At 56.3% G+C, this 10,974-nt stretch overlaps 1 protein-coding gene across 5 annotated transcripts in view; it reads right to left on the bottom strand.

Moving 5' to 3' along the window:
* Window positions 1-288: 288 nt before the first annotated feature.
* Window positions 289-10,974, bottom strand: part of SLC25A25 (solute carrier family 25 member 25) — a 44,913-nt gene continuing 34,227 nt past the window's right edge. For 3 of the 5 annotated variants that reach the window (XM_033192094.1, XM_033192096.1, XM_033192101.1), the window contains exons 2-10: window positions 8,699-8,825; window positions 8,525-8,612; window positions 7,128-7,239; window positions 5,719-5,877; window positions 3,707-3,859; window positions 3,300-3,407; window positions 3,037-3,204; window positions 2,364-2,514; window positions 289-2,283 (exon numbers count right to left, since the gene is read on the bottom strand). In XM_033192094.1, coding sequence (XP_033047985.1) covers window positions 2,099-2,283; window positions 2,364-2,514; window positions 3,037-3,204; window positions 3,300-3,407; window positions 3,707-3,859; window positions 5,719-5,877; window positions 7,128-7,239; window positions 8,525-8,612; window positions 8,699-8,825 — 1,251 coding nt within the window. In that variant the 3' untranslated portion in view covers window positions 289-2,098. Of the gene's footprint in view, window positions 2,284-2,363; window positions 2,515-3,036; window positions 3,205-3,299; window positions 3,408-3,706; window positions 3,860-5,718; window positions 5,878-7,127; window positions 7,240-7,486; window positions 7,523-8,524; window positions 8,613-8,698; window positions 8,826-10,974 lie in introns of all 5 variants that reach the window. The other 2 variants (XM_033192102.1, XM_033192106.1) reach the window with 1 other exon arrangement.

The raw sequence follows: 10,974 nt of genomic DNA, 5'->3' as shown, positions 1-10,974 counted from the left end.
TGGTGTCTCTGTGAAGACGGCACTTCTGGCGGAGGGACAGACACCCGCACCCCCCGCCCCCCGCTTGAGACAGGCTGAGGAACAACCCTACAGCAACTCAGGGCACTGGTGACTTTGTCAGAGCACCCCAAATCGAACACACACCCATTCAAGAGGGAGTGCCTCTAAGAAGCCAAAAGGGGGCGCCACCCAGGCTCCAGAGGGGAAAACTTTGCGCTCATTTTCTAACATGTCAACAACCCCGGACCACGCACGGTCCGGGGTGTCAGAAAAATACTGGCGCTGTGATCAGCTTTGAAACAACTTTATTAGAAGGCTGCTTTAAATGACAACTTCCAACTTCCATTTCTTTCTTAATTTGCTTTTTGACGATTCCAGTTATAACTATGTATGTTCATATATAACAATTTTTGCATTGATCTTTGCATCCTATTGAAGATTGAAGATTTCCTCATCAGGTCATTCTGGTGGAATGGAAGTGCAACCGTGACGTCGCCAGTTGGCCAGCATGGTTGAGCAAGGGCAGCAGAAGGCTGGGAGGGAGGGAGCCAACCCCCCACCCTCTCCTCCAGCCCCCGCCCACCACAGATTCACAGTGAGAGGCACCTCACTGCCTTGACATTCAGAAAGTGTGAAATAAAGAAATCCTCGCAGTGCAGGAAAATAACTGGATTCCACCTTCAAGGTTATTGAGGTTCCTCCCTCTCTCTCTACGCCCCTAGTCAAACCCTGAAACCCTAAGGCTTGGGGAAAGCCCTTCCCCGACCTGCCAAAGGAAAGGACCCAGGGCTGCTGCCTTCTGGCTGCTCTTCTGCCTTCAGTCCCATAAGGAATTTCTCTGGACAGATGTGATTGCGGCGGCCCAAGGTCCCCCTTCTTCTCTTCCCACCGCACTGGGTGGGCTTGGAAAGGTACAATCAACCATGAACATAAATATGAATAAAAAATGAACTTGAAAATGACAAGCTATTAATTAAACAAATCTATAAAAATAGTTAGGACATAACTCTGTTCAAATAAATACAAAATAAATAGGTTCCAAGCAGTGACACGAGTGGAATGGGAGGCTGGTCCCGCTGCGCCCCCGCTGGGGTTGGACAGGAACCCCCAGGGCGTCAGAATAGACTCTGAGCAGTCAGCCAAGCTCCCTGCTCCCTCGTCTTCCTCTGGAAGCACAGAAGTCGCTCATTTGTCTGGCTTGTCTTTCTGGACAAAACCCTTTTCCCAACAATGCATAATTAAGGCCTCCAACACCTTTTCCTTCCCTTGCCAGAACACACCAACGCTCTGCCCTTTGCCCTCAAACACGGTGCTCCACTGCCCTCATGCCACAGTGGGGACAGTGAGTTTGGTTCTGAGGTGGTGCCCATCCTGACAGGGTCTGGGCCGGCTCAGAGCACCAGAAGCCCCAGCACTTGCCTTCTGTGCAGCCAGGCCAGGCAGCCCGAGCCCCATGCACTCCCATGCATGCCCAGGAGTCCCAGCCATCAGCAGGGCTCAGATGCCAGTGAGCGCCAAGGCCAGACCCTTTCCTCTTCCTTGCACAGCCAAGTTGGCGTCGATGCTTTAGGTTGGGAAGTCAGGCCTGGGAGGCCCTGTGACCTCACCTTTCACCATGGATTACGGGGTTGGACGAGGGGGTGGGATGTGGGCTGTAGCCCTCCTCCCACCTGATTACATCAGCAGAGAGGCAGGAAGCAGAGGGCACAGGGAGATGCACGGCAGGCCAGAGGGCAGGGGCCGTGGCCGGCAGCTGGCTGCAAGGGTGAAATGGAAGAACTAAGCCGGCCTCCAAGCTCGCTATTGGCAGGCACTGCAGAAAACGTCCTGTTCCTACGCATGTGCGCCTGGAGCCTGCTGAGCCTGGACCCTAAGGAATGCCTGTGGTCTTCCCCGGAACCAACAGGAGGGTCTGCGGGGGTCAGCAGGACAAGCCCTGGGCCTGCCAGCTCTCCCCACCCTCCCTGGGGAGCATCTAGGGTTTTCACAGCTTGGCTCGAGTCAGCTTAGTGTTGGCACATTCACAGAATGAGATGGCTGCATACCCCGGGCTGCGGCCCAGGATCAGCGAGTCCACCGCGGGGCGGCCCTCCCCCCGTCACCGCGACTGCACGCCCAGGGTGATCTTCAGGTTCTCATAGACCACGTAGCTGATGCTCACGGCTGGGATGACCTTCATGAAGTTGGGGGCCAGCCCCCTGTACAGCCCGAAGGCCCCCTCGGTCCGCAGGATCTGTTTGAAGAGGCTGCTCATGGTCACCTCCGGAGCGCCCTCAATGGAGGCTGCAGGAGGGAGGCCACCCGTCAGATGCTTCTCTCCGCAACCCCCGAACTCCCAGGGGACTGCCCAGGGCCAGCCTTACCTTGCGCCTGCATCCGGGTCCTAACTAGGGCCAGGGGGTAGCTGGCCAGCTGGCCACAGGTACTGGACATGGTGCCACAGGCCAAGAGCACAAACACACCGGGGTCCGCACTGTTCACTGCATAGCGCTGCAGCCAGGCATTCTTGAGCGTCTAGAAGGGGAAGGGAGCATGGGATAAGCCCCAGGAAGGGCTAGCGAGGCAGTAAGAGACAGGGGGCTGTTACTGGGTCCTCAGGCCACTGGAACCCAACTGCCGGGCCCGGGGCCTGGCTGGACTCCTAGCCTGGCTATCCTGTTTCTGCTGTCACTGGGAATTCCGGGACAAGGTAGAGGGAGCACCGCCTACCCCACACAGAAGGGCTGACTTCGGGGTCTGTCTGGAGTGTGCTGGGGCCTGCGAGCCTCTAGGGGCCACCCTGCTCTGGGGATCTGCCTGCTGAGCCCCTGGGGACGCAGAGCCTGGATGCAGGGCTCACAGGGGCTGCCAGAGGCAGGCAGGATGAAGGAAAGCTTGCAGTAAACAGAGGAGCCGGAAGGAGATGCAGTCTTTGATGCAGTTTTCTGCACTAAGCATGCGCCCGTCAAGGAGAGAGACAGCAGGCGGAGGTGTGCTGGGAGGGGGTTTCTAAACCTGTCCGGCTTGGGCCGGGGCCTGAGCCCTCTTGGGCCTCACCTCATAGACTGCGAGGTCGATGCCGGCATAGGGGATGATGCCCAGCATGTTGGGGACATAGCCTTTGTAGAAGGCGGCCACCCCCTCTCTGGCCAGGATCCTCCTGGCGCAGTCCAGCATTCCTGAGTACTGGCCTGTTTTCCGCAGTGCCATCCGGGTCTTCAGGACCTGCACAACCGGAGCGGCGGGAAGCGTGAGCACAGCCTGCACCTCTCCCCAGTCCCGTGCCCACTGCCCGCCCCAGGACCCAGGTGGCCCCTCACCTCCATTGGGTAGATGCTGCTCTGGGCGATGGCCCCTGCCAAGGACCCTGCCACAAGCCTCTCGTGAATCCTCAGAGTCTCCTGGTCACTACCAACAAGGCGCTTGATCTAGAACCAGGAGCAAACAAACCACCCGATATACCCAGAGGTTGAGGCACCTGCTGCTGCCCCTCCCTTCCTCCTGGAGCCAGGCAGTCTCAGCTGAGCCCTGGAGTCCCTGGCACATTTTATGCTGCCCAGAAATGTAAGGAACTGGTGGCGAGCCCGGGCCTCCTGCCTCGCCCTGCTGTCCCTGGGGTACCATGGCTGGCTCCAAGTGTCAGAGAGCTCAGTGCAGGGAAAGCCAGCAAGTCCAGACAGTGAATAGCCACTGGCTGGTGACCCTCCCTGAGGAGCTGGGTCCTTACCTGCTCATAGGCCATGAATTTGATGGCTGATTCGGGGGCAATTTTGAGGACATTGATGCCATTGCCCCGCCAGAGTGACCTGGCCCCTCCTTCTCGAATCATCTGAGTGAAGCCGCCAACGATGCCCATGTTGTTGCTGCGGGAGGCATGGACCTGGGAGGGAGGACCAAGCAGTCAGACAGACCTGGGGGGGCCATAGGCTGCCTCACCCAGCCAAGAGCCTCTGCTGGCCAACTGGCTGTGGCCAAAGCGAAGGTTCTTTCTTCTGTGAGTTTTGAAGAGGAGCTTGGAATCACGAGACCAAAGTAACCCAACACGGCTAAGTGAGGTTCAGCTCCATTGTACTGGGTATCTATTGGTTGCCAGCCTCGTCCTGAACATCTCCACAAAGATGACTTTAAAAAACAATCAAGGTCGGGTGCGGTGGCTCATGCCTGTAATCCCAGCTCTATGGGAGGCCGAAGCAGGTGGATCATTTGAGGTCAGGAGTTAGAGACCAGCCTGGCCAACATGGTGAAAGCCCATCTCTACTAAAAATACAAAAGTTAGCCAGGTCTGGTGGCGGGCACCTGTAATCCCAGCTACTTGGGAGGCTGAGGCACGGAGAACTGCTTGAACCCAGGAGATGGAGGTTGCAGTGAGCCGAGATCGTGTCCCTGTACTCCAGCCTGGGTGACAGAGTAAGACTCTATCTTAGAGAGAGAGAAAAAAAAAAAAAAAAAAGGTCGGGTGTGGTGGCTTACACCTGTAATCCCAGAACTTTGGGAGGCTGAGGTGGGCGGATCACATGAGGTGAGGAGTTCCAGACCAGCCTGGCCAACATGGAGAAACCTCGTCTCTACTAAAAATACAAAAATTAGCCGGGGTTAATTGGCTGTAATCCCAGATACTAGGGAGGCTGAGGTGGTAGAATTGCTTGAACCCAGTGGGGGAGGCTGCAGTGAGCCGAGATCACACCACTGCACTCTAGCCTGGGCAACAGAGTGAGACTATCTCAAAAAAAATAATAATAATAATAATTTTTAAAAATCGAGTTTTTCATTATAAAAAAAACTTAAAACATATTAAAACAATGATCAAACCTAAAAAAACTTAAAACATATTAAACCAGATCAAACCACAGCCAACCTCTCTCCTGCTGCCCCACCCATGCTGGTTTAAAGGCACATCCCAGGCATTTGATTTCACCCAAGGCCTGCTTTCAATCTCTACAACATTCCTGACAATTCTGCTAAAAAAACAAAAGGATGAGGCAGTTGTTCAAGCCCCTGTTTTCACAGAGGAGGGGAAGTCCTGGGAGGGAAAGGGGTTCGCTCAAGGCCACAAGAGGAAGGGAGGCAGCTGTGGTGGTGCCTCGGGCAGAGTCCAAGCCCAAGGCCCTCTGCCCTGAACCACCCGCTTCCTTTGTCTCTGTGCGACACAGGGAGGCCCAGCAAGGCAGGCGGGGGAGGGAAAGGAGGCAGCTTTTCCAAGCTGGGCTCCTGGCACAAGAAGTACTGGTACGAGCAAGGGGATAGGTGGTGGCCAGTCACCATTCAGACATCAAAGTCCACCAGTGTTGTCGTGTGGGTTTCACAATCTGCCTTGACATCTGCCCAGCTTATCTCTGCTGTGTGGACATGGATTTGCGTACCTGGCTAAGGTAATGGTGTGGCTTCCCACTGGCATCTGGGTCAGGTGAGGCTCTGCTGACCCCACTGTGGGGTAACGTACACAAGACGTGCTTACAGAAATTGGTTCCTGCCTCACCCCAGTCTCGGTAGCTTCACCTGTCCACATTATGCCCCTGTAATGTGATGCCTCAGATAAAATTAGATCCGCTCTGCACAAAATGTCACCTAGAGTGACATTTTGGTACCCCCTGTCTGAGCAATAATTCCAGTCTAATTTATTGGGTTAGAGAAGTTTGGGCCCAAAGCAGGCACCAGCCAGAGAAAGGGAAAACTAGCCAAGCAGCATCCCCCAAGTGGAAACTGGCCCCCCCAGGGCTCTGGGGCCTTTTCCCAACATACCTGCATGAGCACCTTGAGCCTGTCCAGGGGGGCCGTGCAGGTTCTGGATACGGCCCCTGCCCCACCTCCTGCCACCAGGTGTCTCCACCACATCCCCGTCTGCCTCTCCTCCACTGTGAACTCATCGGGGACCGTCAGATTCTCACCCACATCAAAGATCTGTGAGGAAAGATGGCATAAGCCTGACTCAGGACTCGCGGGGCAAGGCTGCTGGTACCTGTCACCTTCTACCCTCTAGCATGGCTCCAGGCCAGGGACCACAGGACAGGGAGAAGGCCAGCGATCCTGGGTGGGAAGTGGGCTGGGGCCTTCCCCTTCACTCTGAAGGTAGCAGAGTTGTCACGCCAGCTGGGGGCCTGGAGAGAACCTCAGCTGAACACAGCCGGAAGGTGCCAGGTACAAAACCATTCACCGGCCCTTTGCAAAGCTTCCAGGGAGCTCCTGTAAGAACAGCTCACAGGCCTGTGTGAGATCGCCAGGCTGCCTGCTCTGAAGGGATCAAGCCGGGGTGAGAGCCGTCTGAAACCTCATGTGTAACCAGATCATGCTGGCAGAACATTATGCAAGGCCTCAGCAAACACGAGGGCTCGCTGCCTGCGTAACCTCTCTCCGGGTGGCATCCAGGCTGATCAGAGCCACCCCTGCTCTGATCCCAGGGCTAAAGGCCAGAGCTCTGGGCCAGCTACTCCCAGCCCTGGAGGTGTCCCCTTAATTTCACCCAACAAGCCCTGGTCTGGCACTGTGAGAGGCAGGTGAGGAGCCCCTCTGGCCTCTCCTCCTGGAGCGGACTGTCCAGGGGGACAGGACTGCACACCAGGACTCAGAGAGGGACATGCCACGCGTGAGGGGCTCAGGGCCAGAGACCAATACAGACTCACATTTCTGAACATGAAACCACAGTGGGCAGGCGTGAAAGGGCAGCAAGTGTGTGCCCGTGGGGACACCTCACAGCTCTGCCTAGGTGCTCTCTGTAGAGTAGCTTCTGCCTCGGCCCCCTCCCACCAGGGGGAAGGGTCATACCAGCTTTGGCAGAACAGGCAGCATCATGGGAAGGGTATCTGAAGTGGCCCATGAGCAGGAGCATGTGGGGACGGAGGGTGTTCCTGGAAGAGGACGCCTGTGTGTGCGAACACTGGGGCTGTTCAGGTTGGCCAGTGTGCCAGAACAGGCGGAACATGTGGACCGCTCTACTATCCCTCTCTGAGTCCTGGTGTGCAGTCCTGTCCCCCTGGACCGTCGGCTCCAGGAGGGGAGGCCAGAGGTGCTCCTCACCTGGCAGAAGAGGGGACAGTCTACTGTGGAAGAGGAGGCGGCTGGAAAGCCCTAGCTGCACTCTGGGATGGGGACACCTGGGTGACTCTGGGCTAGGCCCTGGGAGCAGGTGAGGGCCCTGGGTGTGCGGGGCTCACCGTGGAATGCTTCCAGTACAGGATGATCTCGGGGATGTTCTCCACGGGGTGCAGGAGGTGGTAGTCTCTCCACTCGTTCCAGTCGATAGTCATCGTGCCGTTTTTATCCATGCTGCGAGACAGAGGCAAGGCTGCCCACCTGCCCATCCGCCAGCTGCGTCCCCCCACCTCCCAGTGAGCCAAGGGCAGGCACCTCGGATGTCCAGAAACCACACGAGGCGCCTCTGCCCCCAGGTGAAAGAGCAGGGGGTTGCACACCCCACTCAGCACAACAATGGCAATATAATGGCCCACAAGAACCCCGTTCTGATCAGGCATGGAAGTCGAGGGAGGCAGTCACAAGCGACACGGATACTTACTAGGTGACAGGGCCCCAGAAATGGCCCGTTCGTATTCTGACAGACAGACAAAGGATGCGGAGGAGAGAGGAGAAACAACACGCATAAGTGCTCGGAGCCATGTTAGTGAAGCAAGCACACACCCAGAGACGTGGGCACAGCACGGCACGAGACGTGCCCGCCACAGCAGCTGAGCCCAGGGCTGCTGTCCCCAAGGACCAGCCAGCGTCCGGTCCACAGGGTTCCAGGAAGGTCCAGCCAGGACAGACGGCAACTCCCAGGGCTGTTCCGTGAGATTTCCTGGCAGCCACCCCTCACCAGGGAGCTATCTTGTGGGGCAGCGCCTCTGACTAAATTGTTAAATGCAAGTTACTAGCATGGGGAAGAAATTCACCTGGGATCGAGGCTGCAGTGTGAGCCCCCTGCCCTGCCCTCACCACACACAGGTGCTCTTTGCTGGCCTTTTACGTACTTGAACCACCCCCAAATTAGTTTTCCCTTCATGGGCCGCTGGCCGACAGGCAACATTCCAGGAGATCTGTGATTCTTCAAATGAAAGCTGGCCTGCAACACTGGGGAGGGGCTGGCCTCCCAAAGGGGTTACTTATTCATCTTTTCTTTTTTTTTTTCTTTTTTTGAGATAGAGTCTCACTCTGTCACCCAGGCTGGAGTGCGGTGGCGCCATCTCGGCTCACTGCAAGCTCCGCCTCCCGGGTTCCCGCCATTCTCCTGCTTCAGCCTCCTGAGTAGCTGGGACTACAGGTGCCCGCCACCACGCCCTGCTAATTTTTTTGTATTTTTAGTAGAGACGGGGTTTCACCATGTTAGCCAGGATGGTCTCGATCTCCTGACCTCGTGATCTGCCCGCCTCGGCCTCCCAAAGTGCCGGGATTACAGGCGTGAGCCACCACGCCCGGCCTACTTATTCATCCTTTCAAACCACGAGAAGGCCAAGTTCAGAGCAACAGGGTCAGCATAGGGAATGGCTTCACAGGGTTAGTCTCAGAGCCTTCCTGTCATCACACTTAAACCAAATGCAGAGGCTGGCTGAGCACTCACCTTTTGAGAATTTTTTCTGCCTGCTGTTCAGATATCTTGACTCCCAAGTCCCGCAGGGACTGCATAATCTCCTGTGCGTCGATGCGTCCTACAAGAAAAGAGGCCGTGAGCAGGAGCCAGGCGCACAGGGAGGCCCGAGGCTGGACCGGCTGCAGCTCTGAAGGCAACACTTACCATCATTCTTTTTGTCCAAACTCTTAAACACCAGCCTCAGTTTCTTCTCATGATCTTGGAGATAATGGACAAATTCTTCAAAGTCTAGCTGCCCATCAAGGTCCTTATCTCCAGCTTGTACAATTTTCTAGAAAAGAAAAGTAAGGTTTTGTCTTTTGGCTCCTGGACCAGCCTTTCCTTGTCCCCTGTGGGGCCCCGTCCCCAGGCAATGACTGCACTAATCCGTGAGCAGAGCCGGCCCCAAGGACCCAAGATGCTTCTGCTCCACTCCCAGAGCCACTATGGCAATTGACTCACATGCCAGAGCCACTACCTAGAGCCCCAAGTGCTGGCCAGAACCCAGGCAAGGGCCAACCTTGTCTCCCTCCCAAGCAGAGAGGAAGCGAGGAGCCCAGGAAGAGCCCTCTGGACAGAGGCCAACAGGGACAGCTGGGCACTCTGTCAGTCTGAAGACCCGCGTGCCGCACAGCCAGGGTGAGCAGCGTGGCCCTGCTGCAGCGCTGTCCTTGGACCCAGGCTTCAACCACATATGCTCCCTGGTGAGACGTGGGGATGGCCATGGAGTTTTTCCCAACAGGAATTCTGCAGCTCGCTGTTTCCCTCCTAAAACTGGCATTGGTCCAAGAATAATTTGGTGGCCAGGGTGAAAATCGGGGGCAGAGCCAGACTCTGCCACAGCACCCGAGGCCGGGGAAGGATAAGGAGCCAAGGGCATGTGTATGATGGTACTGCCAGTCCCTGCTCTCAGGGAAGCCAGGTGGTAAAGCCACCCTGGCTCTGTCAGTCAGTCACTGAAAAGCACTTTAGTGTCCCAAGAAGGCTTTGAGAGACTGTTCCTTGGCAATGAGGTTCCAAAAGTAATCCCCCACCCCTACCTCCCAGGAGGTGGGCTTTGTTCAGCAGTTGTTAATGGTTTTGGATGCCCAGCAACTGGGACTGTGCCATGAGAGCGCACATTTCCCCAGCACCTAGCGCGGGCCACAGGGCGTGCTAAATGCTTTACTTTTAGCAACCCACTTACCCCTCGCAAACAGCTCTAAGAGGTAGGAAATGTTATTTCCCCCATTTTACAGAGAAGGAAACAGGAGTTCCGAGAGGCTAAACATTTACACAAGGCCAGACAGCTAGGGAAGTGGTGGGCGGGATGCAAGTCGGGCCGTGGTCCTCCCAAGCCGCCTCCCTGCGGATCCTGCCACCACCCTCAAGGCTAACCTCCAGAACATGGGGGATGAAAGTGAGTCACCTCAACTCAGCAACGCCCTGAATCCAGAACCCAAAACTGGAACCGAGACTCCCAAGGAAGATGGTACAGTCTTCCTGTGTCCCCCGGCTTTCTCACTGGGAGAAATCAACTGACAGCCAGCTGGAGTTTGGAACTGGATGGCCCACTGACTAGCTCACATCCTCAAAGGATCACCACCGCGCCTCTCTCTTAGACACATTACTGATGGTGCCTTGTGATTCCTCAGCTGCCAAGGGTGCCAGGGGCAGGGAGGCCTGAACAGATACCCCATGACCTGGCGTGCTCAAAAGGCTAATGCGAGGGGTGTGGCTGGAATGTGGGACAGATGCTGGTACATATTTTATCTTCTTTTTTTTTTTTTTGAGACGGAGTCTCGCTCTGTTGCCCGGGCCGGAGTGCAGCCGCCGGATCTCAGCTCACTGCAAGCTCCGCCTCCCGGGTTCACGCCATTCTCCTGCCTCAGCCTCCGGAGTAGCTGGGACTACAGGCGCCCGCCACCTCGCCCGGCTAGTTTTTTGTATTTTTTAGTAGAGGCAGGGTTTCACCGTGTTAGCCAGGATGGTCTCGATCTCCTGACCTCGTGATCCACCCGTCTCGGCCTCCTAAAGTGCTGGGATTACAGGCTTGACCCACCGCCCCCGGCCATATTTTATCTTCTATCTGAGGTTACATTTAACTTCCTGTGGACATCTGTGCTGTCAGCCAAGAGTGACATAAATCACCTATACAGTGACTGCTCCAGATCTCTAACAGGAATGGAAATAGAGTGGACAAGCCATTTAGGCAGGAGGCGAACATCAGGCACGGAGCCCTCTGGGACCCAGCCACCTGCACTGCTGCCAGGGTGAGCCACACGCCTCCCTGGGGTGGGTGCTGTCGCACAGACACCCAGAGCAGAGGGTGTGCTCACCGCAGCTGGCTTCAACGCATTCTCAAAGTGCTTGCTTCTGCCTCACGGGGCCTGAGTCTCCTTCTGTCTCCTTCCTTGGATCTGCAAATGCCCCTCGGTGCACAGTGGGCACTGGGGGTAGCA

Source organism: Trachypithecus francoisi, unplaced genomic scaffold, assembly GCF_009764315.1.
Source record: "Trachypithecus francoisi isolate TF-2019V2 unplaced genomic scaffold, Tfra_2.0 Contig01585, whole genome shotgun sequence".
In the NCBI taxonomy this organism is placed as follows: domain Eukaryota; kingdom Metazoa; phylum Chordata; class Mammalia; order Primates; family Cercopithecidae; genus Trachypithecus; species Trachypithecus francoisi.
The sequence above is the reverse complement of the archived record's forward strand: the minus strand, read 5'-3'. Positions and strand labels throughout refer to the sequence as shown.